The sequence below is a fragment of the Schizosaccharomyces osmophilus genome, chromosome 3 (assembly GCF_027921745.1).
Source record: "Schizosaccharomyces osmophilus chromosome 3, complete sequence".
Taxonomy (NCBI): Eukaryota; Fungi; Ascomycota; class Schizosaccharomycetes; order Schizosaccharomycetales; family Schizosaccharomycetaceae; genus Schizosaccharomyces; species Schizosaccharomyces osmophilus.
The window spans coordinates 2,202,638-2,230,581 of record NC_079240.1 but is presented as its reverse complement, the minus strand read 5'-3'; the positions used below and the strand labels follow the sequence as shown (position 1 = coordinate 2,230,581).

Sequence of the window (27,944 nt, the reverse complement as noted above, 5' to 3'; positions counted from 1 at the left end):
AAAACTCGAACAAAACAAAAAACATAAAAAAACAAAAGAGACCTGAAAACTCTTCAATTAGAATTTTGTTGCCATTTTTTGTTTGTTTACTATTTCGTAAAAAGGTTGCTAAAACACACTAGACCGCGTTATTACAGATACGCCATTTGTTCACTGCGCAAGAGACTGTTAACCATACCACTAAACCAAACACTTGACCAAAAGATGTATAAGACCAAACCATCAACTTGGATAATACCAACTACGAACAATGTCAGGATATGATCGTGCGCTATCAGTTTTCTCGCCAGATGGCCGCTTGCTTCAAGTAGAATACGGTCAAGAAGCTGTTCGCCGTGGTACTACTGCTGTATGTCCAAACAGGAAATGCTGTTGGATAAAAGTATGAGACTAACATTTGGTTAGGTTGCTCTTCGCGGAAAAGATTGTATTGTTATTGGCGTGGAGAAGAAAAACGTCCCCAAGTTACAAAATCCAGGAAGTTTCCAAAAGATTGCATTAATCGACAATCACGTGTGCTTGGCTTTTGCTGGTTTAAATGCGGATGCACGAATTTTAATTGATAAGGCTCGTATTGAAGCTCAATCACACAAATTGAACTTGGCAGACCCTGCTTCTTTAGAGTCCATAACCCGTTATGTAGCTGGTGTCCAGCAAAAATATACACAAGCAGGTGGTGTCCGTCCCTTTGGTGTGTCGACACTTATTGCCGGCTTTGACGTGAATAGCAACGTGCCTAGAGTTTACCAGACAGAACCGGCAGGCGTTTACAATGCATGGTATGTGATGTGAAGCTTGGATTTGGGGATTTGTTTCATTCCTTAAAATTGGTTTAAGACCGTACTAACGCGTTTCATATAGGAAAGCTTCCGCTATCGGTCGTTCTAGCAAGGGTGCCCGTGAATTTTTGGAAAAGAACTGGAAGGAAGACTTGTCCCGTGAAGAATCGATTCGCCTTACAATTAACAGTCTATTAGAAGTTGTTCAAACTTCTGCTGGTAACGTTGAGCTTGCCATTATGGACCCTGGTAAAGACGTTGAATTCCTTCCCTCTGAACAAATTGATTCCATCGTCAAAATGCTTCAGGAAGAGAAAGAGGCTGAAGCCGCTCGTAAGAAAAACGGCCGCGCTGCTGCTACTTCTGCTTCAACCACTTCACAATCATAATTTGTTTTTCTTTCGTTCTGCAGCTTTGTTGAAAGACTTTCCTTTCCTGTATTTTTTTTACGATGCTCGTCTCCTAACGCCTACAAAACCTTTGTCTCAAATAACCTTTCTCATAACAAATCTTATGTATTAGAGTTTTCAACGATACTTTTGCAATTGATGTGGTTCTTAAATATGATTCCCATTGCTAACAATAATGGCTTTTTTCGTGCCTGTAAACAAACACTCTCTAGTTGTTTCATCTTCGTAATTTTATTAGTAGACCATACTTCTTTTTCTAAAATCTATTCCATGATCGATATCAGGATTTATTTGTAAAACAATATGTTTTTCCGTGATGAGCGTACAAAACTTACACCAATAGAACCAAGCAAGGACCGCTACACCGTGAAAACTAACAACATAACCCAAAAACTTTTAGAATCAACACTTCACGGAATTTCAGATATACATCGAATTCTTTAAAGACCAAAAATCGTAAGGAATAAAAGTCCGAAAACAGGTTTCGTGACGCGAAATAAATACCATATTAATCAATTTCATAATTAATTTCTTGTGTCGAAATGAAAACACAAACTTTAGCTCTGCTCAAGGAAGTTCTTTAGTTTGCTTCCAACCAAGTTAAAGTTTTTACGATAAATCAAAAATGTATCGTGGCCATAAAAACTTTCGTCGGCATTCAATTCATGGTATACAACTTTATCATTTCCAGCCTTCTCCAAACAACGAGCAGTTTCACGCTGGCATGCGACAGGCATCAGATTATCACTTTCGACGCCCATAATCATGGTTGGAATGTTTCGTAGAGGAACTAAACCTGCGGTTAAATCCGAATCTACATCAGGTTCAGGAACTCTATCTTCATTAGAAATTTCTTCAATCGGGGTATCGGGCAAGACAACACTGTTTGAATTTGCCTTAATCACGTCTTCTTGTGATACATCTGGATTTTCAGCCAAATATTTTTCTAACTTATGCTGATTTTTCTTTCTGTTCTCAGCGAGAATCTTCTGATTTGAAGCAGTCATGTCATGCATATCCATGGCCTTGGAAATATACAAAAGGGAATTGGGATCATATTGAAGACAGAATTTTTCTCCAGCATGATCCAAATATGTTTCTATTAAGAAATCAGGGCACATAGCAGGTGGTACAGCAGGGTTGGCGCGACGAGTGGAAAACCGTTGTTCCCACTCGGGTCCAGACCGATAGGAAATGGTAGCGACCTCACGAGATAGTTTCATACCTGTGTGAGGAGGAATGTCATCATAATAAAAGCCTCGGTTCCATTGAGGGTCATTCATTAAAATTTGTCGCTGAGTAAAACGAAGTGCAATAGAATAAGGATGAGATCTAGCACCACCAGAAATACTGGCGATACGAGCAGTTCTATGAGGTGCCAAAGCACCAAACGCTAGCGATTGCATACCACCCAAGGAACTACCAATGCTAGCATGAAGCTTATCGATTTTCAGATGATCCAAAAGTAAAATTTGGGTACGAACCATGTCGTTAACAGTTATGATGGGAAAACGGGTCGCATAATTCTTTCCATCACCGGGGTCAACAGAAGAAGGACCAGTGCTACCGTAGCAGCTACCTAAAATGTTACAGCAAATGACACAAAACTTGTTGGTATCTAAATCTTTTCCTGGTCCAATGAACTGTTCCCACCAACCAGGTTGTGGGTTATCCGGATGAGAATGAGCATGTGAAGATGCAGAAAGACCGGTATGCAAAAGAATGGCATTTGAGCGGTCTTCATTCAATGCGCCCCAAGTTTCGTAAGCCAATTCAAATTTAGGTAAAATACCGCCGTGATCACAAAGGAATACATTGTTATAGTTAAACTTTTTGAAACCAGATACAATTTTTCCATAGATGGGTTCAGGTCCCGAAGCAAGTGAAGGAGAAGTTATGCATGCCCCTGGATCTTCATTGCCTGGGGTTTGAAACTGCTGAAGGCTTTCTTCATATCTGCGATTGCGTTCCTGCGCCTGATCGACGCAAGGAAATGACATTGGAGGATTGGAGCTCTGAAACCGGCAAAAAGCCAGTTTATTAGGCCCCAGCCGTTTGCTCATCGACCGAAACACACTTTTCATCATGACAATAACGTCTTAATGGTATATTTGATCTATTCAAATTAGTTATATAATGGGAAATAGTGGCTTTATAAACCCTTGAAAATATTTTCCGATCTTTAACGAGACAGCGCATATTGCGATTACAACATTTGTCTTTTCTCTTACACCATCGCAGGGATTTCCACTCCACCGGTGGTAAACGCCGTTTAGGCGAAATTTTCAACTTATCTCCGTATTCCGCAATTTGCTGATTCAGCATATTAGCTTTGCTTAACCATAACGTTCGCTAAAAATCCAACGCGTTCTTCTCATCTTTACTTTGACAGCAAGAAAACTTTATTATTTTGGCGAAATGTTTTAAGAGTACAGGTCTCTGTGGTAATTCATAAACGCTTTTAGTGGATTTGGATGAATTTGCGAAACGCGAACGCGTTGTGATTCATTGTTTAAAGTTGGAAAAAAGAATAAGAGTTTGAGCCATGTGACATAGGAAATATTTCTTTTTCTATAATTGATTACTTGTAACCATGTTTTTTAACGAAAAGTCTTTTATTTCTGATTTTTTGTCAAAGCCGTTGATATTGGTAGAGATGAGAGTTTGAAATCCTGTCAGCGCAAACATATATTAAATTGTAAATACTCCATACAGTAGCTTAGACCCTTTTACGTACTCGAACGCTATACTACTTATACTTATTAATGAAGCAGTTTACTATACGTAAACCCGTTTACTGATATAGAACGCCAGTATATAGGAATAAATACAACACAGTGGATTTCGTTAATAGTTTTTAGTGAGTGATAAAAACTTCTTTTTGGATTTCCATAGCAGGTTCAACCATTTGTTAGGGTAGGGTTGGACTGCTTTTTTGGGCTGAAGAAGAGCAAACTTTTGTGAATTTCCTGCTACAAGCAACAACCAACTCTTAGTTGACAGGACATCATGAGCGTTGCTAAAGCTAAAGGAGCACAGAAGACCGTTCAAAAGGGAGTCCACAACAAGGTTGCCAAGAAGGTTCGTACTTCTACCACCTTCCGTCGGTATGTGAAACGATTTGAGCTTTAGCTCTGTGTATATTGGAGATTTGTTCCCGCGTCCAATATTATCAAACACAGTAGTTGGCTAGTACATATTTAGTCGCCAGCTTACTAACTTTTTTTTAGCCCCAAGACTCTTCAACTTCCTCGTAAGCCCAAGTACGCTCGTAAGAGTGTTGCTCATGCCCCTCGTCTTGATGAGTTCAAGATCATCCTCAACCCTCTCAACAGTGAATCTGCTATGAAGAAGATTGAGGACGACAACACTCTCGTCTTCATTGTACACATGAGATCCAATAAGCACACCATTAAGGACGCTGTTCGTAAGCTTTACGACGTTGAAGCCGTCAACATCAACACTTTGATCCGTCCCAACGGTACCAAGAAGGCTTTCGTCAAGCTTTCCGCTGATGCCGATGCTCTTGACGTTGCTAACCGCATTGGTTTCCTTTAAACCATGTAATTTACTTGGGCATTAAGGATTAATAAAATCTTGATATTCATAGATTCAATTACTTCTTGTAGCATGAAATCTATGAACTTAGTATTTCATATGGTAAAAATTGTATAGTAGACATAGTTTAAAGGCATATTGAGTATCTTTTTTGAACGCACACGTTGAGATTATTTGTGGGTGAAAGTTGCAAGTGAGCATCATGCATGAATAAATCTGTTTCTTCTAAGAAGACTTGAAGTCCGTATTTCTTTTAATATCCATAACTCTTTGATAAGCATGAAGAATAGGCCTAAGTGAAAACGAACTAAGTCATTTGAATCTTGGTTTTTATTTTATCCCTTTAAAGATATGTTACACCACTACAATTTAACATATAAACATTGTGAGAGCGTGCTCGAGCAAACTTGGTGGGTCTCTAATTATTCGCAAAAAGGACAAGCGTTTTTTGCTAAACAGACACTCTTAATTACTTTAGTAAATACATATCAAAGAAAAATGCTTCTACGATTTGACTGATTTTATTTTCTTTATTTTTTAATTTGGATTTGTTTTGTAAATAGACATTCTCACCAAAGTAACATCGCTACCTCTGTGTATACACTCTCAGAACAAAGTGATAAATCACTGAAAGTGTATCCACTACCGAGAGCACTTCAAATACTTAGAAAAACAATTCAAACTACGGAATTTCTTTTGCAATATCAAAGAAAACGTAAATGAAGTTTTGTTTGATTGTTTAAGCTATTCGTTAACAGCTCTGGATGTCGATTACCTGAAAATAGTTAAATGAACTTCAGATGTACGCGAAATGTTTATGAGAATATGTAACAGAAATGGACTCCGCAATGCTCTTTTTGCTTCAAATTTGCTTTGTAGAAATGTACATGTACATGCCCGTTCCTTAGAAAACAAAGCTTCCTTGAGCACATTGGAAAAGCTGAATACACATCCAGAACGGATGAAGTTTTTCTCTTCTATTATAAATGAAACAGGTTCTTCACGAAACATTGATATTGGAGACTTAATTACCTCAAAAAGCAATGAAGATGAAGTACATGATGTTTTAAACCAATATGGTCATGATCATAGCTTACTCACTAGTAAATTCTTCAAAAAAGCGACCTCGGTTGCCGAGAAAAAACAATCGGGCGAACTTGCCTCTCGTTTGCGTGAGATTGCTGCTAATAGCATGATGGCACTGAGTCCTGAATCCATAACCAATCTTCTTTGGGTATTTATAAGAGAAAAGAACTCTTACGATATGATGGCACTCGTTTCTTTTTTCCCTAATGAATTATCAGTATACATGCATACCTTTCGCAGACTTTTACTAACGTCTACGCGTACAGGAACAAATGTGGATACTTGTTATTTTCTGGCAGAAATATTGTTGCCAGATTTACTGAAAAGAAGACATACTTATTCAATTGCACAGCAGCGAGAACTCCAAAAGATTTACTACGAATTGTTGCTATGCTTTGCCTATTCTTATCATACAAAGGGGATGAAGTTCTTGCTTCCGATACTATATCAAGAAAATTTTCAAAGTATTAATGCAACTTCGATGGATATGGCTGTCACGGCTCTTTGTGCAAACCATGAGCTCGAAGCAGCTATCCAACTTACGCTTTATTTGGCCAAGCGTGATTTCCCTGTCAATTATATGCTATATCAGGAGATAACGGACAGGCTATGTTTCGAAAATAAGCCTCTTCTTGCGCTCAAGTTTTTCCAAAATTTTTACAAAGGCACACACACCAAGTCAACTGCAGAATTTCTGATGCCTATAGCGGAATCTCTTTACAAACAATTTAAATCATCGACAGAAATAGAGAATAACCTGTCGACGTTTCTTAAGGATGCTTCTAAACCCACTCATGCTATAATTTCCAGACTAATCATGCTTTCTGCACTTTTTACCCAAGATTTAGCACTTATATTACGCTATTTTACAAATTTACGTTCAAAGAGACTTTTGACTCTCGTTGACTACAAAATTGTTTTCCAATTGGCGTTTGAACTTCGTTCTCTTGAATTAGCTGATGCCATAAGTAAAGAAGGTAAACACCTCAACCAGTCTGATCAATTCAAATTACGAGAGAATTATATTGCTTTACAAATACTAGTCAGAAAATACGCTGAAGCTATTGGCAATTTAGAACTCCTTCACAAAGAAGGAAGGCCTTTATCAAAGCAGTTGTTACTGTTTGCTCTACATTCTGTAAAAAAAAATGGAACTGAAGAAGATTTCAAATTACTTCAGTCCATATTGAAACGACTAGGTTATGATTTTTTATCGAAAAACCTGGATACTCCTAAAGCTGTTGCTTATCGTTGCTTATATTATTAGAACAAGGCATGGAATACCTTTTCTCCTCTCACGGGTAAGTTATTTATAAATTGTCATTCATCAATTCGAAACATCCATCTCGTCAATTTTCATGCCAAGAAAGAATGCTATAAAAGAAATCTATTGATCCATGGTTTGCTGCAAACCTATAATACTATATATAGCGATATAATGATTTAAAACAGTCTTTATTTTAATCATCTTAGATTCAATATATTTTTGGAAATATTTTGGCCAGTTAACGTCTCTTCATGTGTTATCATTTTAGAAACAGCCTCAAAAATAACATCAGTTCCATATTTTCCATATTCGTTTTCTAATAAAAAATATAAAGAGAGAATGATAATTCTCTCATTTCATTTTCCATCCTATAATTTTTTGGTTTATTGAACACCTTCATCAATTTCAATTGCTACTGTACTCCCAAAGTTGTGCTTCTCAAACCAACGTTCTACCATTCTTTCAATTAGTACTCAACATATAAATGATTTACAATGTAAGAAGATTAAATACAATCAACTATTAACGATTATGTAGGTCAAGGGATATATTTGATGAAAATAAAGGTAAAATCGGCTGGTTACGATATTGGCAGTTTATTAACTTTTAACAGGCTTGGAAAATTTCCAAAGGAGCCTTGGTTCCGTCGCCAAAGATATTGCAGACGCGTCCGATATACTAATGTTTATGGACAAACGCTTGGGTGTTTTAGAAGAATCAACCAGCGTAATTCGAGGAGACGTTACAAATTACAATCGCGTATCAAGCAGTATGTACCGATTAAGTGGTTTTGCTTACTGAAAACCGATTAGACATCTATGACACTTTAAAAGAAATGGAGGTTCTACAAGTGATTCACTCTAACCTCCCCAAAATTAAAGCGGAATTGGATACCTCGGATAAAAATGATGCCCCAATTACAGAAAAAATACAGCTTGTAATGAGAATGCTGAGAGTGCTTGCTCGCTATTTTATAAGCTTACAGTCAAGTCCACTTCATTTTTCAACCAAAACACAGCGTAAAGTCGAGGTTGCGTTAAGCGAAACATGTAGCAGACTTTCTGTTTTGTGTCAGAAAGTTTTACAGACTCATGCTGCATCTTCGTTGAAGAAGGCATCGACCATACTGGATTTGGATCAAATATGGGCATTTCCTACGGAAACTCTTCAACAGTTTATGGGGTTGATTCAACAATTTGACAATGAAGTTCTGTATCCTATTTCCTATTCCTCAGATATCAGTTCCAACTACGTCAAAATTAAAAGTGAGTGTTTGGTCCAGTTATTAAAAACCCTATCTTCACAATCCGATGCAGGACAATTGAATGAAGCATCGAAAGACTTCTATCGAGGAAAGGAAGAAGTTGCAATTTATTTGATTGCGTTAGCTAGAATTCTTTCTGCTACAGCTTCAGAGCTACTCCAATTATATGATACAGAAACATCTCAAGCTTTATACCAGCGAATTGGAAAGAATGTTATTTCAACTGTTTCAAATATTATACATCAACGGGAAGCAGTTTATGAACAACAGTCTGCTCTCGAGAATCATCCTCTGTTTCCACTGATACATTGTGTAAAGATCACCGAGGATTACATGCAAATGAATATGCCTTTCGAGGATGTTGCTTTGCTTGGCTTAGTTTCTGGCGTCGGAAAGGAAGCGGAAAAAATTATTATTGCTTCCTTATCGAGTTTGTACAATGGCTACTGCAACAGTTCTAGGCCTGTAGCACTAAGCACCAATGGAGTTAGTGACATCGCTCAAGGTATCATGTTATTCTTAACAAGCTTATGCCAATATAAGGATTCATTTTATTTATTAGAGAGTATTGGTAATTGGGGTTGGCGACATGAATTGGCACCGGATTTGCAGCAATCATCGACAACACGAGACTTAGTTCAAAATTATGTTATGGATTGTCTCTTATCTTATCTGAATTCTGTGGAGGAAAGCGCCAAAGCTGTAGATACAATCAATTGGAAAAAGGGTATAATTCTCTTGAACAGTAGTGTCTATTTCGAGTCTGCGTGTGCGGATTCCGAAGTTGCAACCTACTTGGATGACGAACATTTCAACAACTTTTCAGAATTATCCCAAAAGTACTCCAGTATGTATATGGAGGTTTGGCGTCAATGTTCCCAAAACATGTTGGACGCTACTTATACGAAGGCAAAAGAAAAACCAAACATGTCTACCAAAGATAGAGAGGCAACCAAGGAGAAGTTCCGAAACTTTAATGAACAAATTACCAGTATAGTTGAGAACCACAAGGAATCCGTGCGCTTTGAGCCTTCGGTTGCCAGTTTTCTATTGCAAGAAGTGCGGAAAACAGTTCTGCCTCTGTATCAAAGATTTTATGACAAGTATGCAAAACTCCATATCTTCCCTAGAGGCATTGCTAACTAAGCAGATATTTCACGAGTGACTTTACGAAATACAAAGAAAAGGTAAACATCTATTAGAAATTGATTTCAATGTGGAAGATAGGATACTAACTCTTCTCTAGTATATACGATTCACAAAAGCTCAGTTGGATTCATACATTACGGAAGCATTCAATCCTTCGCTATCTTGATTCATGAAAGACTTCAGAAATGATTTATATATTTATGAAAACCATTACATGTTTGAAGTTATCACCCATTTGCTCTTAATCTTAACCTTGAGCTCAAACTTACCCTTGAATTATCAAAGTAAACTGTTCAATTGTAATTGTTTTCAATGGTTCCAAGAAGACCCTTAGTGAGGAATGGCGAAAAGCTTTGCTTTTTCAACCGGCTATGTTTTCTTTTTGTAAAATTGATCTTTTAAAGTAGCGTTTGTTTGTTTTTATCACTTTATTTGTATGACCCTTACCCCTTTGTATGATGTATTAGGTTACCCCGACAACCCTTGTTTACATCTCCTTTCTACACCAAGAACCGAACTTGTCTTTAACCAACGCCCTGCCAAATTTCCTTTATTACACCTAAAACGCTCATTTTTTCAAGCAAAAACAAAAACAGGATAAGACTGTTGCTATTGTTTGAAAAGCTGGAAGCGAAGTAAAAAAACGGAACTTTGTTGGTTAAGTTGACAGTTCTGTATTCCTTCGGAAACTCGCTTGAGTGCTTTGTAAGTATGGGATAGAGTTGTACATTTAAAGAATGGAAAAGCCAAAAACTTGGGTTTTTGAAGGTTCTGTCAAGATATGGCTGAAAATTTTCTTCCCTAGGCAGTTCAAGGAATGAAGATAGGCAGCTATTGATGAGCGATGGGTTTACTAAACCGGTTTTTAAAATTTCCTTCAAAAAGCCAAGAAAAAAGATACCAGTTCGACGATGTATACCTGGTCCAACCGCCATTATACAAATAGTATACTAACAGCTTTAGTGAACTGAGTTCTTTTTTTTGCTTTCATTCAAAAGTTTGTGGATTCCCGGCGAGTCGTTTCCTGTCTAGCGTTGAAGGCTCCCGTTTGTAAAAGGTGGTAAAGCTTTAATTTTTCGATTTGCATTCCCCCTTCGTCTTTCTTTTTCTACGTTCTTTTATATCTTATACTGAAAGCGCGCGCTTTATTCCTAACGTCAAGTTGTTATAAGACCGTAACGTCCATTTGTTTTTATTAATATCCTGCTTCATTCCTTTTATTTGGTTTATATTGATACTCTCGAATTTTTGTAATGACTACTAGACGCCTTACCCGTCAGCACATTTTGGCTAACGCCTTGAGCAACAATGATGAAAACAATCCCTCAAAACACCTTTTACATTCATCCGAAAATGCTATTATACCAGGAAAAAAACCGATCTCCACTTCTACATCTAATAAAAAGCGTCACGCTTTGGACGATGTCTCAAACTTCCATTCCAAGGAAACCAGTGCGCCACTCGCGAGCAAGACTGCAAATGTTCGGCACACCAATGCTGGTTACCCAATCCATCGCCCTCAGGAAAGAAAGGACACTACCAAAGTTGTTGATGATGAGCCTGTTTCCAAGAAACGTCGTCAACCTTCTGCCCTTAACTCTTTGTCCTCATTCTCAGCTACCCATCCTGTGGATATTGTTTCGACCCAGCCTGTGGCAGACTTTCACGCAGATGCTCATGCCAAAGAAAACGAAGCTCTTTCAAAGAAACTAAAGAAGGATACTGAAGATCGCGTTCCACTTCAGGAACTCATGCACCAGAATGCTGCTGTTGAAAAGCCAGAACTGCAAGACTGGGATGATTTGGATGCTGAAGACTGGGCTGATCCTCTTATGGTTTCTGAATATGTTGTTGATATCTTCCAGTATCTTAACCAATTAGAAATTGAAACAATGCCATCGCCCACCTATATGGATCGTCAAAGAGAACTTGCTTGGAAAATGCGTGGTATATTAACAGATTGGATCATTGAAGTGCATTCTCGTTTCCGTTTACTTCCCGAGACCCTCTTTTTGGCTGTAAACATCATTGATAGATTTTTGTCTTTGCGTGTTTGTTCTCTCGGTAAACTGCAACTAGTGGGAATTGCTGCTTTGTTCATTGCTAGTAAATATGAAGAGGTCATGTGTCCCTCTGTCCAAAATTTTGTTTATATGGCTGATGGCAGTTATGATGAGGAGGACATACTTCAAGCCGAAAGGTATATATTACGCGTTTTGGAGTTTAATCTTGCGTTTCCTAATCCTATGAACTTTTTACGACGTATCTCTAAAGCTGATTTCTATGACATTCAAACAAGAACTGTTGCTAAGTATTTGGTCGAAATAGCTCTTTTGGATCATAGACTGTTACCCTATCCTCCTTCCCAACAGTGTGCAGCAGCTATGTATTTAGCCCGAGAAATGCTTGGACGTGGTGTTTGGAATCGTAATCTTGTACATTATTCTGGATACGAGGAACACGAACTTATCTCTGTTGTGAAGAAAATGATTAATTATTTGCAAAAGCCAGTCCGACACGAAGCTTTCTTTAAGAAGTATGCTTCTAAGAAATTTATGAAAGCCAGCTTGTTCGTTCGTGATTGGATTAAAAAGAATTCAATGCCGTTGGAAGATGATATCGATGAAGACTATGCGTACCATCAAGAGCAACGCATACACCATGATATGAGGGATGAAAGCTGGTAAACGCGTTTTATTTCTACTTTCAAGAACCCCCTGACCATTAAGTTGTCCGAGCTTTAATTCAGGGAACTGGTTTATTTGAATCCCTTTTTAGCGTGCATGTTTATTGAATTTTTTTGTTTTAATCATAATTATCTTGCGTTTGCACGACTACCGCCCGTAATGTTTCGTTTTGTTTAATTCTACCCACCTATCTTTAAAGGACTCCCTAGTTACGGCAGCAAAAGCGTATTATCTAGGTTATAATAATTTATTTCTTTTGCTTTCGGAGCTTTTATGGTTTGATAATACTTCAAATATTGGTTCATCGCTCTCACCGGTATTCCTTTCTCGATACAATTCGAATTCTTATTTGAAGATTTAATGATTTCTGGACGGCATTAGGTACTTTTTTAGTTTCACAGCTTATTTAAATTATACGGTTGAGCTATAAGGATGGAGTTTATATTTTTCCTCTAAACTACTAGAAGAGTTTTCTCTTATCGTATTGTTCAAGAATATAGTAATAATAATGATTATTTTCTTAAGTCGTGAAAAAAATTGTAAACTTGGTACCGTAAACGCTAACGAAATGTCCGAAGGCATAAGTGGAAGCTACACCATAGAGTCGCTAATGGAATTATCCGCCTCAAAAATGTTCTGATTGCCGTTGAATTGATTTGCGAGAGAGGCTACTTGTAAAACAATAGATTGAGAATGAGAGATGAACGCCTCAATCCCTTCTGGAAAGATTGTTTGAAGGGATGGCTTATAGGTAGGAGAGCTTCCAGATAATCTGTGCTGATTCTCTGCAAAAATACGATCCCAATTGGGATCCCAGAATGACAGGCCATAGCGAAGCACGGAAGTGTCTTGACCAACTCGATATACTTGAATTCCGGGTTGCGTATCGGAATCTATAAATGTATTTTGACCCATTGCATGGGCCTCAAAGCGAGTCAAATGAAGATGATAACCAGAGGGTACGTGATAGAACTTGTGTTTTAACTTCACAATCACAGTTTCGACAAAAACCTCAGAAGTGTTTAAGAAGTAAATCCGATTTTTATTATCCATAATTATTGAAGACGCAAAATCGCTGTATGCCTGAGAATCATGTGTATGTTTCCCATATTTTATATAAAGATTCCAAGAAAGGGTGTTCAAATTACAGTGTGTGATACTCAGGGTATCCTTCGTGTTGCTATCAATGTACCATCTGTTAGGTCGTCCAACTGGTTTATCCCAAATTGCAGTTAGGTTCTTTTTAGTATTATGAATGTCATTTAATGTAAAATGAACGACATTAAGAGGATTTGTTCCGAATGCTTCAAATACTTGCTTTCCGCTTTCATCTTTGATTGACTCCATGGATGAAAGAATCCTCTCGGATACATAATTAGGAGCTAAATACCTAAGAAAGGAGGACTTAGTTTGTTTCTCCAGCAAGATTCTAGACGCGTCTTGTATCGAATTAGTGTTAGTTTCATTTTCACCAATTTTAAGCCTCTCAAACAATGGAACACCAACTTTGACTCGCATGAAAACAACACCGATAAACAAATAAACATTATAAAAAGAGGCTAAAATGTAATTTTTCATGGCTTGAACATTACCATTACGAATCCTAGAAAATTAAAGTCAGCATTCAGTCTTTAGGAACTTCATACTTTTCCAACGTTTCCTCATTTGCAACAGAAGAAGAAGTAGAAGGAATTGCTCGTAAGTGGATACGCTTAGGAAGAAACTTCATCGAAAGAACGAATTCCCGATCATAAAATATATTAAAATTCGAGCGACTATCCAAATTGAGGATATGCAAACTGAGACATGACCTTTCCAAACGATGGTACGAGGCCTGTTCAAAATAAAACAGCTTCACATGGTGCAATGCCTCTTTGAGTTCTAAAGAGTTTTGACAACGAATATGTATAAGCTAAAATAGGTAAGCAAATGGAATTAAAGGAATTGTACTTACAGATAATTTTGGAGAATAATCAATATGGCAATGAAATTTGATACGAATTGGGTTTAGAAGTACCAATGGTTCTCCTCCAAAATTTTCGTAAACATCAAGTTCATCAGATGAAATCACAAGAGATCCCTAATTGAAAAGTAAAATTAGTTTAAAAGTCATAGACCAAAAGCAAATATTATACCTCGTATGGAAAAGCCAATGCAGGATCCAACTCTTGTAAATATCTTTCCAAGAGAGCTTTCTCCCGTTTTTCTTTGTTTGATTCCAGCTTTTCCTGATAATTATAGACCTTTTTCTTGTGTTCTGTAGAACTTTTCGAAGCTCTCTTGCCAACATGGCTCTGTCTTTTGACGTCCATCAACGATTGTAAAAAGTCTAAAGCAACACGAGCTCTCAATTTATCTTCATTATTTAAGAACAATCTCTTTAAAATGTAGTTAGCTTCAAACAGATCTGGCTTTGAAGAATCAAAATCGCACATACACCAGACGCTTGATCATGTTCAAATTTGGACAGAGTGCGCCGTTCTATTTTCCTGATTTCAAAGCTAAATTTTTGAAAAAAACGCAATAAATCTGATATGTCCTCAAACGAAGACAATATGCATTCCTCTACATACTCTGATTTAGTTACCATCATTCTCTTAATAAAGGACATACGACGAAAATTACCGGCGTCACTTTTCATCTCTGAATTCCTAGATTCTTCTGAAACATCTCTAGAAGCTTTATAATTAGCCATAGTGCTTGACTGTTATTCAATTGACCATTCAATATAACACAAGGTTGTCCCTTTTCTTCAGTCAATTAATTATATTTCCTTCAAGTCTTAAATAATAAATCAATCTTATTCATTGTTTATTATTCTTTGATTTACTAAATGAGAAAGCAGGTACCTGAAGTGAATTTGTAGTGTGTAAGAAGTATTGTAGATCATGCTGTCAAGCATATCCAGTATTTCGTAAATAAGAATTTAGGGTTCCAAAAAGTTGCAGTATATATAGTTGTAAGTAAAAAAAAAATAAAAAAAGTACACCTGTGATAACCAGAAATCATTGACTTATTTTGAAGGTATACTCAGGTTACGTGGGCCATACTCAAAAAAAGGATTTATTCTAAAGCACGACTGTAAAGCAGGCACTTATATAAGAGAGCTACTCACAACATTGAAGAAAAAGAAACTTTTCATTAACCAGTTTAGTCTATAAAATGCTTTTGGATTTTTATTGAGAAAATTCACTGGCGACTTTTTCTGAAGCATCCAACTCCTGTCTCAATATCGTTTTCATAAGCCAATCGTAATTTTGAAGGAATGTATTTTGGTAAGTTTCGATGGAGGATAAAAAGTTTTCCCATATATGTCTATCTTCTTGACAAGTAATGACGATTATATTTCCGTTTTCCAAGTGCTTTGTTAAGCGCTTGTTGAAGTTACTAATAGTAGAACAGGCTCCTCCGTTTGATTTCACTATACTTGTAACAGCAGAAACATTTCCTGGAGCGACTGTTTTGGATGTCAAATATATCACATAATTTTCTAAAAGAGTTGGCCCTTTTTCCCTAGCTCGCTTCAAAGAATCCTGAATGGAGCAGCCAATCTCTTTTTCTTTTTCCTCGTCTTTTAAAAGATATTTGTCTTCTGCAGAAGGATGTCGTTGCTTGATGCTATCTTGAAGCCATTCCATGGTTACCACTTGAGGCCCATTCGGTATAGCACATAAAAACTTTGCCGTACGCAAAATCCTAGGAGCAACTAAATGAGTGCATTTGCTTGGATTCGATGTAATATTTATATTACTCTTCTTTAGATAATCAGAACTAGGCTTCGTTTCATAACCAGTTATAATAACATATCGTCGTTCATGTAAATTGGTATTGGTCATGGTTTGAGATCCTGGCTTTTCTGGAACGGTCATGTCAACGTGTTTTTTTAATCTTTTTTCCCGTTCGAATGCCACCACATCTGGCATTACAACATTCTGCAACATGGAAAGTGCCATAGAAGCCGATTTCCTCTTACTTCTTGAACGTTCTTGTGTTGAGGGAGCACTACTGGCAATATTTTCTGCTTGAGTTGAATCAGGGATTACCGAATATGATGGAGAGTTATGTCTTGAAAGTGCTTGGGGATCTTCCGCTAAATTAGAAACGCCTTTTAACGAAGGAATAATAACTGAAGGAGTTAATAAAGGTGTAGATGTGGATTCATGCTGATTTTGGGTACTTAGATTCGTCGTTTCATCTGACATTTGGGTATCCGCTTTTTTATGCTCCAGATTCATATTCTGTGTAATATTGTCTAAAATTAACCTCGGATGGTCCTCTTCATTATTCATTTGAATATTTTCGGTTGATGCAATATTGTTGTTAGAGAATGATTTTGCCATAACGGGACCATTTATACTCGGTAAGTCGTCATCTAGTTGAACGTCTTTGGACATTAATGGACTTCCTGGCGATAGACTAGAATCTTCATGAGTTTCATTGTTATGATTTCCCTGCTTATCGCCCTCTTTCTCCTTATTCATTCTGTCTTCGATTGCTTCTGGCGGCTCATAATCCATATTTTTCTCTATATCTTGGTTTACCAAAATTTGATCATCATTATGGGAAGATCCTTCAGCAACCTTCACTTCCGAATCAATCTTTGATTCTAATTTACATGGAAGCAAAAAATCCATATATGATTCATCGAGAGGAACAGGAAAATCAGAATACGGTTCAGATGAAAGACTTTTGAATGACGAAAATAGCCACATATGATGGGCCGATGGAATTTTCCAAACCTTGGCAGCACCAAATTTTTGCCCATATGAAGAAGCAGCTATCAACACTGAATTGGTGGGTTTTAGATTTTTCGTATATGACGCCCCCGAAGCTACAATTAACTTTTCTAAATACGTTCGAGCTTTTCCAGTATAATTTGTCAAAGCAATCGTTTGTCCTTTTAGAAATTTCTTCGAAGGTAAAGGGAAATGAAGCGCATCCAGTAGGGGATCCTTCCAAGATCCTAATACAAAACTATTCAGTAGCCAACTGACCGTAGCTATAGTAGAATTTTGTACGATAGCGATCCTGAATTCATCTGTTTCTCTTTGAAATCCTATAAAAACATCACAATCCCGAGTCGACTCAGCTATATCAGCTCCTAAATTAACAGCAAATTTACGGATAGCCTGGTTGGCTACCGTAGGAAGATTCAAATCGCTGGAAAAGAAAATCTTTTTTTTGTGAAATACGTTTCGAAATAAAGAATGGTCATTGAGAGTATTTTTCGGTTTCTGTGAAAAAGAGAGACTGGGAAATAAATAGTGCTTCTGGTCAATGCATCTCCCTTGAATCAAACATTCTAAGATCCACCTTGGATGAATAACTTTTATTTCAACATTTTCCTTTTCTTTAACTTTTCGACATTTCGGACCCTCTCCATCAATAGAAAACACATGCGTTATAGACTTTATTAATACCGGTGTGAACTTTCCCCCTAAAACTTCCAATGAATCATCAATAAAAGAAGCCAAGAATGGATCTATTTCACATGTGGTAGCACAAATCCCCTTGAAAATTAGGTATGGATTGCTGCTGTAAGGCGCATAATCCAACAACGCATTTTTCTCGATGCAATCCTCAATCCAGTTAGTCTGGTCGATATAAACGTTAGAATCAAATATTTATGTATGCTCCTACATACCTTGACTAGTCGAAGCGACCTTCGAGCGCCTTCTTGGACAACTGAAGAATCGAAATCGTTTCCTATAACGTGCGTAGCCAATTTCCAATTATAGGGATAATTCAAAATATTACCACCATTTTGAAGAAACAATCTTTTCTTTGAAGTCAATCAGTTAGCAATTCATCAACAGGTCATTCATACAATATTTAAATCATCTGCATCTAAAACGGCAACCACCGACTTAAATAAACCATTTAAAGTATCATTTTCTGCAGCTTGCATTCGTATCTAACGTTTGGGTTGAACTACTGCCAAAACCTATTATTAGAAAACTTCAAGGTTGTTTACTCCAAGATGGAGGCCTTTAACAACAAATTAAGCTGACGTGACATTAAAGGATTATGCAAAGAAAATGTAATTTAAAACATAAATAATTCAATTGTGTTACTCGTAAATTAATAGATAGATATATGTAAAAAAAAAAAGAAGACAGATAAAAACTTGCTACTGCTAGTCGGTCTAGTCACTTTCCTTATGAGGCGTCGAAAGGCAGGGAGATTGGAGTGAATACTTCATTATGAGATTCATGTTTTGTTTTAGTGAACGGTTCTGTTCTCGAATCGTGCGGAAGCTGATGTGTGCAACTTAAAGAAAATGTGTAAGATGGAGGAGAGCGATTCTGAAGAAGATTTTCCAGTTTCAAGAGCCTTTGCTTCGTTTTACTAGAGTCTACTTTTAGCTTTTCTCTTAAGGAATCGCAAATATTCCGGAAAGAGTCATGCTGAGTTTCCAAATCTGAAAATGACTCCTGAAGTCGGAGGATTCGAGATCGTGTTTCTATAACCCTTGGGGAGAATGTGTCTGTTTGACTGTTGATTCTGCGAGACTCTACATGTTCTCCCTCTCTTTCTCTTTTCCTTTCTCGTTGGGAGTCTTCTGGTGTGTTGACATCGCGTACTCGGAAATGCTGATGACCTAAGGACCGTTTTGTTTTAATTTTCTCTTTGAACTGTTCTTTCCAATCTTTGGGAGATTCCGGTTCAACTTTAGACCTCTGCCTGGCTTCCCTACTTTGATTACACAGTGAAGTTTTCAGATTAGAATTTTCATGCTCCAAATTCCCGATTCGCACGAAAGATGCCTTATAATTTTCTTTGAGCGCTTTCATATCTTGTTTTAGTAATTCATGTCTCGTTTCATGTTCTTTTTTCATGACCAGTAATTCTTCATTTTGGTTTAGGATATGCTGGTTTTCACTTTTTAGCTGTTCATTTGTATTTTGAAGTTTAATCACCGTAGTCATTCTAAATTGTTCGTTTAACCTTCGTTCCTCTTCCAATTGTAGTTTTAAATTCTTAATTTCCAATGAACTTTGTAAAGAATCGCGTTCAAACGCGTCGATAATTCCCTTTGCATTCATCTGTAGTTTAAGAAATCGAATAGTTTTTTCAGATAAGTCTACATCTTCATTGCTAGAAAGTTTCTCGACGTGACATTTATCTAGTTTCTCGTCTTTTATGTACGAAATTGGCGACGATGGTACGCACGTTGTGTCTGGAGAACCTGAAGCTTGCAGTAAATCTTCAAAATCCATGTTTTATTTGAAAATGTTGATATGAAAACGCGAGAATTGGAATATTCCCAATCTCTTGATGTAGTAGGTTGAAGGCAGCTAGCATACCCAGATTATACGCGTTTCACACCTTTCAATAGAGACTGAGCAAAGCCAACATACATGATTAACATAAAGACTTAATTTATTAAAAATAAAATCATAAATGGTTTACACGGGATGCTTTTTTATGTCGGCCTATAAAAAGGTTAAATGGACTGGCCAAAGTTGACCAAAATACATTTACAAACGGTACAAAGAAAAACGTTAACAAAAGATTTATTTATATAAACCTTTCTGTGGGCAGTCATATGCAGAACAATTTTCATTACATGAGCATCAACAAACGGAAACACCGTTTATGAAAGCGACTCGACATTTTTAAACAGAACGAAAAATCCCCATTATTTAGACTTTAAAAGCACCGCGCATAACAGTAGCTTGGTATTTTTGAAGCTTATTGAGTAAAACATCTCCTTGCTTCACAACTTCTTGATATTGGCGGTTCTTTTCATCGGGACGATTCGTTTCAACAACGCCATGTACACGGTCAATCACACAGTTCACTTTATTGTCAGGAATAAAGGAAGCTAGATCGCGATCAATGTATTCGACAGAAACGCCGAAGGCAGCAGCCATAGATTCGATACTAAGAGCACTATAAGATTCCAACAATTGAGAGTAAGCACGTCTTCTCATTTCACGAACATAGTAGCGGTAGTGAGCGACAAGAAACTGATCGCACTTGAGATGGTTTTGCTCGACATCGGCAAGAGTACGGAAGAAGCCAGCATAATCGCATAGATAGAGGCTATTAATGCATGCCTCTAAGCTAGACATGGACTCGTTTTGAGGCAGCACGGCAAGGACTTCAGGGGAATCTATGATATTTGATTTTACATGAACACGGTCTAAAGAAATGGCGCCAGAAATAACGGCATAGCGAACAACGTCGTAATAAGGAAGTAACTCTGTGGAAGAAAAGGTAGACATGCAATCAAGCAACAAATCAGCAGCACCAGAAAAGTCACGAATGGACATCAGGTAAATTCCTTGGTAAGCCTTTAAGCGATTCTTGCGTTCCCAATCACCTCCCTTTTCAATCAGTGGCTTCATCTTTTCTAATAATTGACTGACAGTCTTCATGTCAGCGTAGACATAAGCCAGGCGAATTTTTAGGAACAACACATCAATTTTCATGCCTGTCAAAGTAGCTCGATCATAAATTTCATCACAAAGTTGTACACCTCGTACTCTATCACAGATATCGACAAAATAATATGCCTTGCCTCTCATAGCTTCTAGAATTTCATGCTCACCATTCAGTTCTTGGGCGTCTGCATGTGCTTTGTCGAATTCTTCGATACGCTTGTTGTTTTCTTGTACCATTTGATTGAGAAAAGATTCATCTTGGTCAATTTTCGACATCGTACCCTCATGTTCACAGACATATTGATAAAGAGGTGCTAGATGGTTTTCTCGAATCGCTGAAAACAGCGTTTCCAGCGCCTTTTCATGCTTACTTTCCAAAAAGCTGTTTGATAACTCATATATCGATTGAGAAATCGTCAAATCAGATATCACTCTTGCTTTTTCACTCATTGTCTTTGTAGGTGGTAGTAGATGACACATTTGCTCTCGTCCACCTCAGGAATCGCTCTACACCGATTCAGGTAACACCACCACTTTGTTACTTTTGTTTACATCGGAGTAGCTTTGTGAAAATACAAAAAACTAAAACTAGAGAGGCCGATTGTATGAAATTTTGCTGAATATATACTATTTAAAGAGGTATGGTTCCACTGAAAGCTATTGAAGGATAAGTGGGTGACGATCCTACTCTGACAGCCTCAAAACAAACAGGGAAGCGACTGTTGTATCGTAAAGATAAGAAAAATGCACATGAAAATCAAGCTAACTTTATCTTTGACTTGCCCTTTTCATTTTCTTGCTTAAGATACCACTGGTAGGCTAACTGATGATATGAGGAAACAGGAGTAGCCTGGGAGGTCTTAGAAACGTTAGATTTCTTTTTTTAGTCTCCAACCATTTAAAGGGAGATATAGATGAACTTTTAATTCTCTCTTTGTGTACGAAAGCGCCCTCCTTGACCAAGATTCCTTTCTTCCGTATTGCGCGTACACCCTGAGAGATGAATCCAACTCAGCTAACTATAGCCTTCCCTTCTCATTCTTACAGTACTCCTAACAGAAATTCAAATTGACATTCAATATAATTGAAAAAAAATCGAAAACCACGGAAAGCCATTGTCATCCAAATATCATATTACTAGTACCTGCTTAGTACGATGAAGACTTACTTTAATGCGATTTTTCTTGTGATACACGGGTATAAACGATATACCTAAAGTTCAAATGGAATTTAACGATTACTAACAACTCCAAAGGCAGGCATTATTAAAATATAACAATTATTTTAGTTAAAGATTTATTATAGCTTCCCATAGAAAACAATGAAAAATGTCTTAAAGGATCTCTTTTAGAAGTAATGATGACAGAAACTTCTTTATCGGATGAACGGATCGAAGGATCTCATAACTGGTCACTTTGGTAAGAAACAATCCTTTATCAGCCAAAATATTCTGCCCTTTTCCAAAGCATTAATGAAGAGATGCATTCCCACAATTACCTTCCTAACGCTTTCTCTAACGTTTCCAATTTGAATCAGCAAGTTTTAAAAGTCAATTATGCAGTTCGTGGTCCTTTAACAGTTCTTGCCGAGAAAATCCAAAATGACTTGCTGGAAAATCGTGATGCTTATCCCTTTCAAGATATAATATATGCAAATATTGGTAATCCACATCAGTTTGGACAACTTCCCATTACCTTTCTTCGTCAGGTTTTGTCGATTTGCCAGTATCCAGCTTTGTTAAATCATACCCATGAACCTTGGTTCAAAAATATTTATCCAAGTGACGTCGTTGAGAGAGCTGGTTTGTTGTTGAAAGATACTGGCGGTGTTGGCGCTTACAGCGATTCCCAAGGAATCCCGATCGTTCGCAAGCACGTAGCAGAATATATTCAAGAGCGTGACAATTATGCTTGCCACCCAGACGACATCTACTTGACGAGCGGTGCGACTCAAGGAGCCAAACTAATCATGACCTTACTCATTTCAGGACCGTCTGAAGGAGCCATGCTCCCCAGTCCCCAGTACCCTCTTTATGGAGCCCTGATGGATCTTCTTCGTGGAAAATGTGTGTCGTACTACCTGTCTGAAAAGGACGATTGGAATGTAGACATTGAGCAGTTCAAGCATGCATACGAAGAGGAGTCCAAGAAGGGAACGAACATTCGCCTATGCGTATTTATTAATCCTGGAAACCCTACAGGGACCTGCATTTCAGAAGAATGTATCGAAGACGTGCTCCGATTTGCAAAAAAAAAGGGCCTCGTCATTATCTCCGACGAAGTCTACCAAAACAACGTGTTTAGGAAGAAGTTTACTTCGTTTCGTAAAGTGTTATGTGATCTCGAAACACGAGAGCCAAACTCGGATTGGGGCAGGGTTTCTCTCGTCTGCATAAACTCTGTTAGTAAAGGGCAGTTCGGTGAGTGTGGGCAACGAGGGGGCTACATCGATATCATAAATGTTCCTTCCTTTGTCAAAGAACAAATTTTAAAACTAGCAACTATCGATATATGTGCGCCGGTGACGGGTCAACTCCTTGTCGATTTGCTTGTACGACCTCCGAAAGTAGGTGAACCCAGTTATGAGTTGTATTCTCAGGAAATCAAGAAGATTCACAAGGACATGGAGAAGCAATGCGAATTTCTCTATGAAGCTACCAAGCGCATGAAATATGTCACTTGCCAAGAGCCTCACGGTGCCATGTATCTGCATCCTAATATTATTTTACCAGAAAAATTTGTTCGAGAAGCAAATGAGAATAACGTTCAGCCTGACGAGCTATATTGTTTATATATTTTGCAACGTACTGGTATATGCTTAGTTCCAGGAACTGGACTTGGCCAAAAAGAAAACGATTACCACGTTCGAATAACCTTTTTGGCAAAGGGATCTGAGTATGTTGAGCGCTTAATTGAAGCCCATAATGCAGTCATGGACGAATACGAAGATTAATGGTGCATACCAGGTTCTTTCTTACTTTCCTTTACGATACTTCCTCATCATTTTACGGGTTTCCCTACTACCTCATTTTTCTTAGTAATTTTTTTTTTTAATATCTTTTTTAATCAATTCGAAACCAGCAAACATGCAATTTAATGCATGCTTCCCTTCAGCTTGAATCGTGTCTTCTTACCAGATTAAATATACATCCCAGCTTCACAATTGATAGCTTTCGTAAGTTTCTCATTTATATATTAAATATTTAAATCATTTTCTTAAATTCCAAAGTAACTACTTTTAACAAGATTTTTTTCGTATCATAAGTGATATGAATATCATCTTCCTTTAACGCTCTCTATATTTGTGGATTACATACAACATCAAATTCCCACAACTTTACTCAGTTCTATTACTTAAGTCATAATTTATTAGAAAGAATGGCAGTTATTTTTGAGACAGCTCAATATGCACACGTTTTACGCGTATGAAAGAAAACATTGAAACTACTATGAGGGTACTAACTATAATCTTTAGATGTTAAATTCTATGTCTGCTAGAGACAAGGTAAATACTGCTCAATTATAAAAAGGAGAATGTCATATTTCTTTTGCTACAGTTAGCTGTTCATCACAAAACCAAGAGCATTGCACTTTTGGGTGATAAGACGACCTTTGTTAATCCCACCCAGTTTCTTATATAAAAATCTTATTTCTTCTAATAACTGAGGATTCCAATCAGCAATAAAAATTTGGCACTCTTTTCTGTACTAAACGTTTGCTAACATGGTTGTCTAGTCTTTTAGAACCTTGCAATTTGTTGCAAAGCTTCTGGCTTGGCGCCTGTACTACAATGGAAGCTCTTTGGAATCCGTAAATAAGTGGGACTCTTTAGAATCTCAAATTTCTTTTGCTAGAAAACTGTTCAGTATCGGCAAGGTTTTTGATTATCTTTCCAAGTCTTATTTCGGCAGTCTTCAAATAAAAAATCCAGTTTCTTCTTCTGAAGCTGCTCTCCCTTCCATTCAACTGACTAGAGATCTTGCTTTTACTGGTTATTCTGCAATGGAATTAATCGGTTGGTTACAAAAGACAAATTTAGTCAAGTGTCCCAACCACAAATACGTTTCTACCTTGAGTAAGCAATTTTTAGCTGCCGCCTTGCTTTCCTCTTGCTTCGCAGGCGTATATAATTACCAAAAGATTTCTGAACATTTGAAATCAATTCAAGCTTCCGATTCCGGTAAAACGAAACATGAAGCATCTGTTGAATCTTTAACGAAGTATGTTTGAAGCACCTTTCCCTCTCAACTAACACTTAATTAGGGAAAAAAACGATGTCGTCTACTTCGCCATCCAAAATGCTCTGGATGCTTTAATTCCTCTGGCTGAGTTGGATATCGTAAAGTTGGATGAGGGTGTTGTCGCTATGACTGGTATTACCACAAGCTTAATGGGTCTCTATAAGACTTGGTTAAATTAATTAGAAGGATTTCTCTACTTTCTAATCTAATTGCTTTTCGACGATTACGTTGGAATTTTCCAATAGATGATATTTAGAATAATGCTACTTTAATTTCGTAAACCAATCTACTCTTTTTCTAGATATGAGAATAGCATACCTAATTAACGGTCATAGCAAAAGTGGAACCTCAATTTCGTCAACTTAAGAAGTCATTCATCGTAAGTCAGCATTCTTAGCCAATTTCAGTTAGTCCAATTCAGTTTGTTTATGGAAGAGGTACAAAAGGTCGCTCATCGATAGTTTCCCTGATTTTACTTTTGATTTGCTGTCTCCCAAAGCACCTTCTGCAATTAATCGTTTTTGTTCTTGCAATGTGACAATTCTTTCTTCTATGCTACCATTTATAACCAGCTTGTAAACAAACACATCCCTTTTTTGCCCAATTCTATGCACCCGATCGATAGCCTGGTCTTCAATTGCCGGATTCCACCATACATCGGAGAGAATTACACGATTAGCACAGGTTAAATTTAAGCCTAGTGCTCCACACTTCAAAGAACACAGTAAAACGCGTACTTCGCTATCATCACTTAGTTTTCGCAACGATTCCTCACGAGCAGGGTTGGTCATTTTTCCATCGTAACGAACGAATTTGATATTTGAAGCAACTAGATGTGGCTCAAGGATATCAAGGAAGGTTGTGAATTGAGAGAATATAATGGACTTTCCGGATGGTGCACGCTTTCCTTCTTCTTCAGATTTTGCATCTCCCTTCAAAAGCCAAAGAATCTTTTTTACTTTGGATGACATGTACACTTCTTGATCCATAGCTACCTCTGAAGGATTATCAGAAAGCTTTTGTATGTTCGCCAGGCAATTATTGCAAATCGAAACACTCGTATTTTGGGGAAGTACCGTATAACATATTTCGCAACGAACTTTACTTTTGTGACCGATACCAATCCCTTCTAGCATAGCGGCGACATCATCGACAGCTTGGTCAGGAAGAGGATCCTTACCATTAAATTTCATTGTAGAAACAGAAAGAGCATCAGCATCATTCCGTAAATGCGTGCTTATAAGCTTTGGGTGATTACATGCTTGTCGTAAACGGAGAAGTAAGCAGAGGACATTTGTGTAATTTTTGTTGAGCTCACCTGTCTTTATAAATTCCGACATGGTATTTTCACTTTTCTTCTCTAGTGAATGATACAAGTCTTTTTCACGTTCGCTGAACTGGCAACTGACTTTCTCAACTATTCGCTTGGGTAGCTTCATCAGCCCACCGTCTTCAAGTCTGCCAGATGATTGTTGAAGTACTTTTTTTGTCCTTCGCAACATAATGACGGAAAGAAATGCACGCAAGCGCTCGACAGCCAATTGTCCTTTCCCTTGGGTAACTGGACGTGTAATCTGTTCTTTCCAGGTGGCTGCGTCGTTCAGAGGCTGTATCCTCAAAAACTTAATTAACGAGAAAATCTCATCCAGATTGTTTTGTAGTGGCGTACCAGTAAGACACCAACGGTTTCTACTCATTAAAGAGCAACATGAGACAGAAGTTTTGGACGCCTTATTCTTAATTGTATGGGCTTCGTCTAGGATGACCCTCCACCAAAAGAAGGAAAGCAAGTTCAACGTATTTTTGGAGCCCTCATCTTTCTTCTCGGGTGCGTTTTCTGAAACGAGCGTCTGGTATGTAGTGATGACCACATCATAATCATGTACATGATCTAAATCTCTCTTTCTGTTTGCACCATGATACACCAAAGCCTTTAGGTTACTTTTACTGTGAACCTCTTCTTCCCACTGTTTTATCAAACTTAAAGGAGCAACCACCAAAGTAGATCGACAAGGCTTAATAGACTTCTCTGTTTCATCAGTAGTCTCTAAAGATTCATCGTGATATGGATGAGATAGAATTAGTGAAATTGTCTGTATAGTTTTCCCTAGACCCATCTTTATGATTAGCATGTTATAAACGAACTTTTTCGTACATCATCAGCAAGAATACCACCATAGGATTTAAGTTCTTTTAGAGCTTGTTTTTTCTAAAAATATTAGCATTCTCTAGTAAACATTCTTACTTACTTTTGACGTAGGATTTTGCACGCCATCACGGTCACCATTTTCCCGTCTCTTCAGCCAGCGTAGACCTTGAATTTGGTGAGGTAGTAAAGATAGCTTTAATCCTTTGATAAAGAGCTCCTTCTCCTGGTCAGAATTTGGTTCGGTTTCGGCGAGTGATCCTGCAAAGAGGTCTTTCAGAATATCCTGAGTCTTTAGAGGATCAACGTACTCCTGTGAAGAAACTTTCGGTGATCCATAGTTTCTTCGCGGAGGCGTAGACATTGGAGAACTAGGCGTCCTTGGTTGGACCGGCGTATTCAACCATGTTGGTGCGTCGTTCTTTGGTGTCTGAATGACAAAAGCATCGCTAGCGGGGTTTTCCGAAGGAAGCTTGCTTGCTTTCTTAATGTTCTTATTGTAAGAAGATTTCCATGCAGAAGAATTTACTGGAATAGGAGCAAATGGGTCTATATCCCAATGCTCTTTGCCAATCTTTGAAATTTTTGGTTGAGAAGGCGTCTTTAACGGTATTTTTACAGGACTTTCCTTTGTCCATTTTGTCGGTTTTGGTTTTGGAGAGAAAATGGCATCTATCTTCTCTGGTGATATAGTAGGTAATTCATCCTTTGTTGAATCTACATCTATTTCCTGTTTCCCTAAGCTTTGCAAGGCGCGTGTGTTCGAAGAATGTTTGGTTTTTGAAGGACTTGCGGGCTTTGGTGTCAAATTCGGCAGATTTTTTGCGAGGTCTTCAAGATTGTCTAGTCCACTCGAATGCTGACTTGTCGTTTCTCTGTGAGGCTTGGTAGAGCGCTTTTCATTAGCAGTAGCTTGTTTTATATAATCCCTTTGTTTATGACCATTGTCTGCCATATTTGGCATTATT

The 27,944-nt window shown here is 37.7% G+C and overlaps 13 protein-coding genes across 13 annotated transcripts; 7 read left to right on the top strand and 6 right to left on the bottom strand.

Moving 5' to 3' along the window:
* Positions 1-250: 250 nt before the first annotated feature.
* Positions 251-1,168, top strand: pre6 (20S proteasome complex subunit alpha 4 Pre6; the record flags this gene model as incomplete). The annotated part of the gene is made up of 3 exons (XM_056183820.1): positions 251-349; positions 406-779; positions 862-1,168. The coding sequence occupies 3 exons, from the start codon at positions 251-253 to the stop codon at positions 1,166-1,168; spliced, it is 780 nt and encodes a 259-aa protein (XP_056039354.1).
* A 578-nt stretch (positions 1,169-1,746) lies between these two features.
* Positions 1,747-3,276, bottom strand: cys2 (homoserine O-acetyltransferase; the record flags this gene model as incomplete). Its single annotated transcript, XM_056183819.1, has 1 exon — positions 1,747-3,276. The coding sequence occupies one exon, from the start codon at positions 3,274-3,276 to the stop codon at positions 1,747-1,749; it is 1,530 nt and encodes a 509-aa protein (XP_056039353.1).
* Positions 3,277-4,198: 922 nt separating this feature from the next.
* On the top strand, positions 4,199-4,747 carry rpl2501 (60S ribosomal protein L25; the record flags this gene model as incomplete). Its single annotated transcript, XM_056183818.1, has 2 exons — positions 4,199-4,296; positions 4,420-4,747. The coding sequence occupies 2 exons, from the start codon at positions 4,199-4,201 to the stop codon at positions 4,745-4,747; spliced, it is 426 nt and encodes a 141-aa protein (XP_056038953.1).
* An 811-nt stretch (positions 4,748-5,558) lies between these two features.
* ppr10 (mitochondrial PPR repeat protein Ppr10) lies at positions 5,559-7,100 on the top strand (the record flags this gene model as incomplete). Its single annotated transcript, XM_056183817.1, has 1 exon — positions 5,559-7,100. One exon carries the CDS (start codon positions 5,559-5,561, stop codon positions 7,098-7,100), a length of 1,542 nt encoding a protein of 513 aa, XP_056039868.1.
* Positions 7,101-7,935: 835 nt separating this feature from the next.
* exo70 (exocyst complex subunit Exo70) lies at positions 7,936-9,679 on the top strand (the record flags this gene model as incomplete). The annotated part of the gene is made up of 3 exons (XM_056183816.1): positions 7,936-9,467; positions 9,515-9,551; positions 9,611-9,679. 3 exons carry the CDS (start codon positions 7,936-7,938, stop codon positions 9,677-9,679), a joined length of 1,638 nt encoding a protein of 545 aa, XP_056039351.1.
* A 1,087-nt stretch (positions 9,680-10,766) lies between these two features.
* On the top strand, positions 10,767-12,200 carry cdc13 (G2/M B-type cyclin Cdc13; the record flags this gene model as incomplete). Its single annotated transcript, XM_056183815.1, has 1 exon — positions 10,767-12,200. One exon carries the CDS (start codon positions 10,767-10,769, stop codon positions 12,198-12,200), a length of 1,434 nt encoding a protein of 477 aa, XP_056039350.1.
* Positions 12,201-12,791: 591 nt separating this feature from the next.
* On the bottom strand, positions 12,792-14,895 carry dsh1 (RNAi protein, Dsh1; the record flags this gene model as incomplete). The annotated part of the gene is made up of 6 exons (XM_056183814.1): positions 12,792-13,803; positions 13,847-14,112; positions 14,155-14,280; positions 14,336-14,578; positions 14,638-14,765; positions 14,814-14,895. The coding sequence occupies 6 exons, from the start codon at positions 14,893-14,895 to the stop codon at positions 12,792-12,794; spliced, it is 1,857 nt and encodes a 618-aa protein (XP_056039697.1).
* Positions 14,896-15,376: 481 nt separating this feature from the next.
* Positions 15,377-18,108, bottom strand: brc1 (BRCT domain protein Brc1; the record flags this gene model as incomplete). Its single annotated transcript, XM_056183813.1, has 3 exons — positions 15,377-17,794; positions 17,845-17,982; positions 18,028-18,108. 3 exons carry the CDS (start codon positions 18,106-18,108, stop codon positions 15,377-15,379), a joined length of 2,637 nt encoding a protein of 878 aa, XP_056039703.1.
* A 250-nt stretch (positions 18,109-18,358) lies between these two features.
* mcp6 (horsetail movement protein Hrs1/Mcp6) lies at positions 18,359-19,420 on the bottom strand (the record flags this gene model as incomplete). Its single annotated transcript, XM_056183812.1, has 1 exon — positions 18,359-19,420. One exon carries the CDS (start codon positions 19,418-19,420, stop codon positions 18,359-18,361), a length of 1,062 nt encoding a protein of 353 aa, XP_056039667.1.
* Positions 19,421-19,846: 426 nt separating this feature from the next.
* On the bottom strand, positions 19,847-21,040 carry rpn7 (19S proteasome regulatory subunit Rpn7; the record flags this gene model as incomplete). Its single annotated transcript, XM_056183811.1, has 1 exon — positions 19,847-21,040. The coding sequence occupies one exon, from the start codon at positions 21,038-21,040 to the stop codon at positions 19,847-19,849; it is 1,194 nt and encodes a 397-aa protein (XP_056038947.1).
* A 1,029-nt stretch (positions 21,041-22,069) lies between these two features.
* On the top strand, positions 22,070-23,542 carry alt1 (alanine aminotransferase Alt1; the record flags this gene model as incomplete). Its single annotated transcript, XM_056183810.1, has 1 exon — positions 22,070-23,542. One exon carries the CDS (start codon positions 22,070-22,072, stop codon positions 23,540-23,542), a length of 1,473 nt encoding a protein of 490 aa, XP_056039694.1.
* Positions 23,543-23,967: 425 nt separating this feature from the next.
* pex11 (peroxisomal biogenesis factor 11) lies at positions 23,968-25,009 on the top strand (the record flags this gene model as incomplete). Its single annotated transcript, XM_056183809.1, has 4 exons — positions 23,968-24,012; positions 24,065-24,094; positions 24,325-24,809; positions 24,853-25,009. 4 exons carry the CDS (start codon positions 23,968-23,970, stop codon positions 25,007-25,009), a joined length of 717 nt encoding a protein of 238 aa, XP_056039670.1.
* Positions 25,010-25,237: 228 nt separating this feature from the next.
* On the bottom strand, positions 25,238-27,940 carry rhp1602 (DNA translocase Rhp16b; the record flags this gene model as incomplete). The annotated part of the gene is made up of 3 exons (XM_056183808.1): positions 25,238-26,947; positions 26,986-27,039; positions 27,080-27,940. 3 exons carry the CDS (start codon positions 27,938-27,940, stop codon positions 25,238-25,240), a joined length of 2,625 nt encoding a protein of 874 aa, XP_056039008.1.
* Positions 27,941-27,944: the final 4 nt, after the last annotated feature.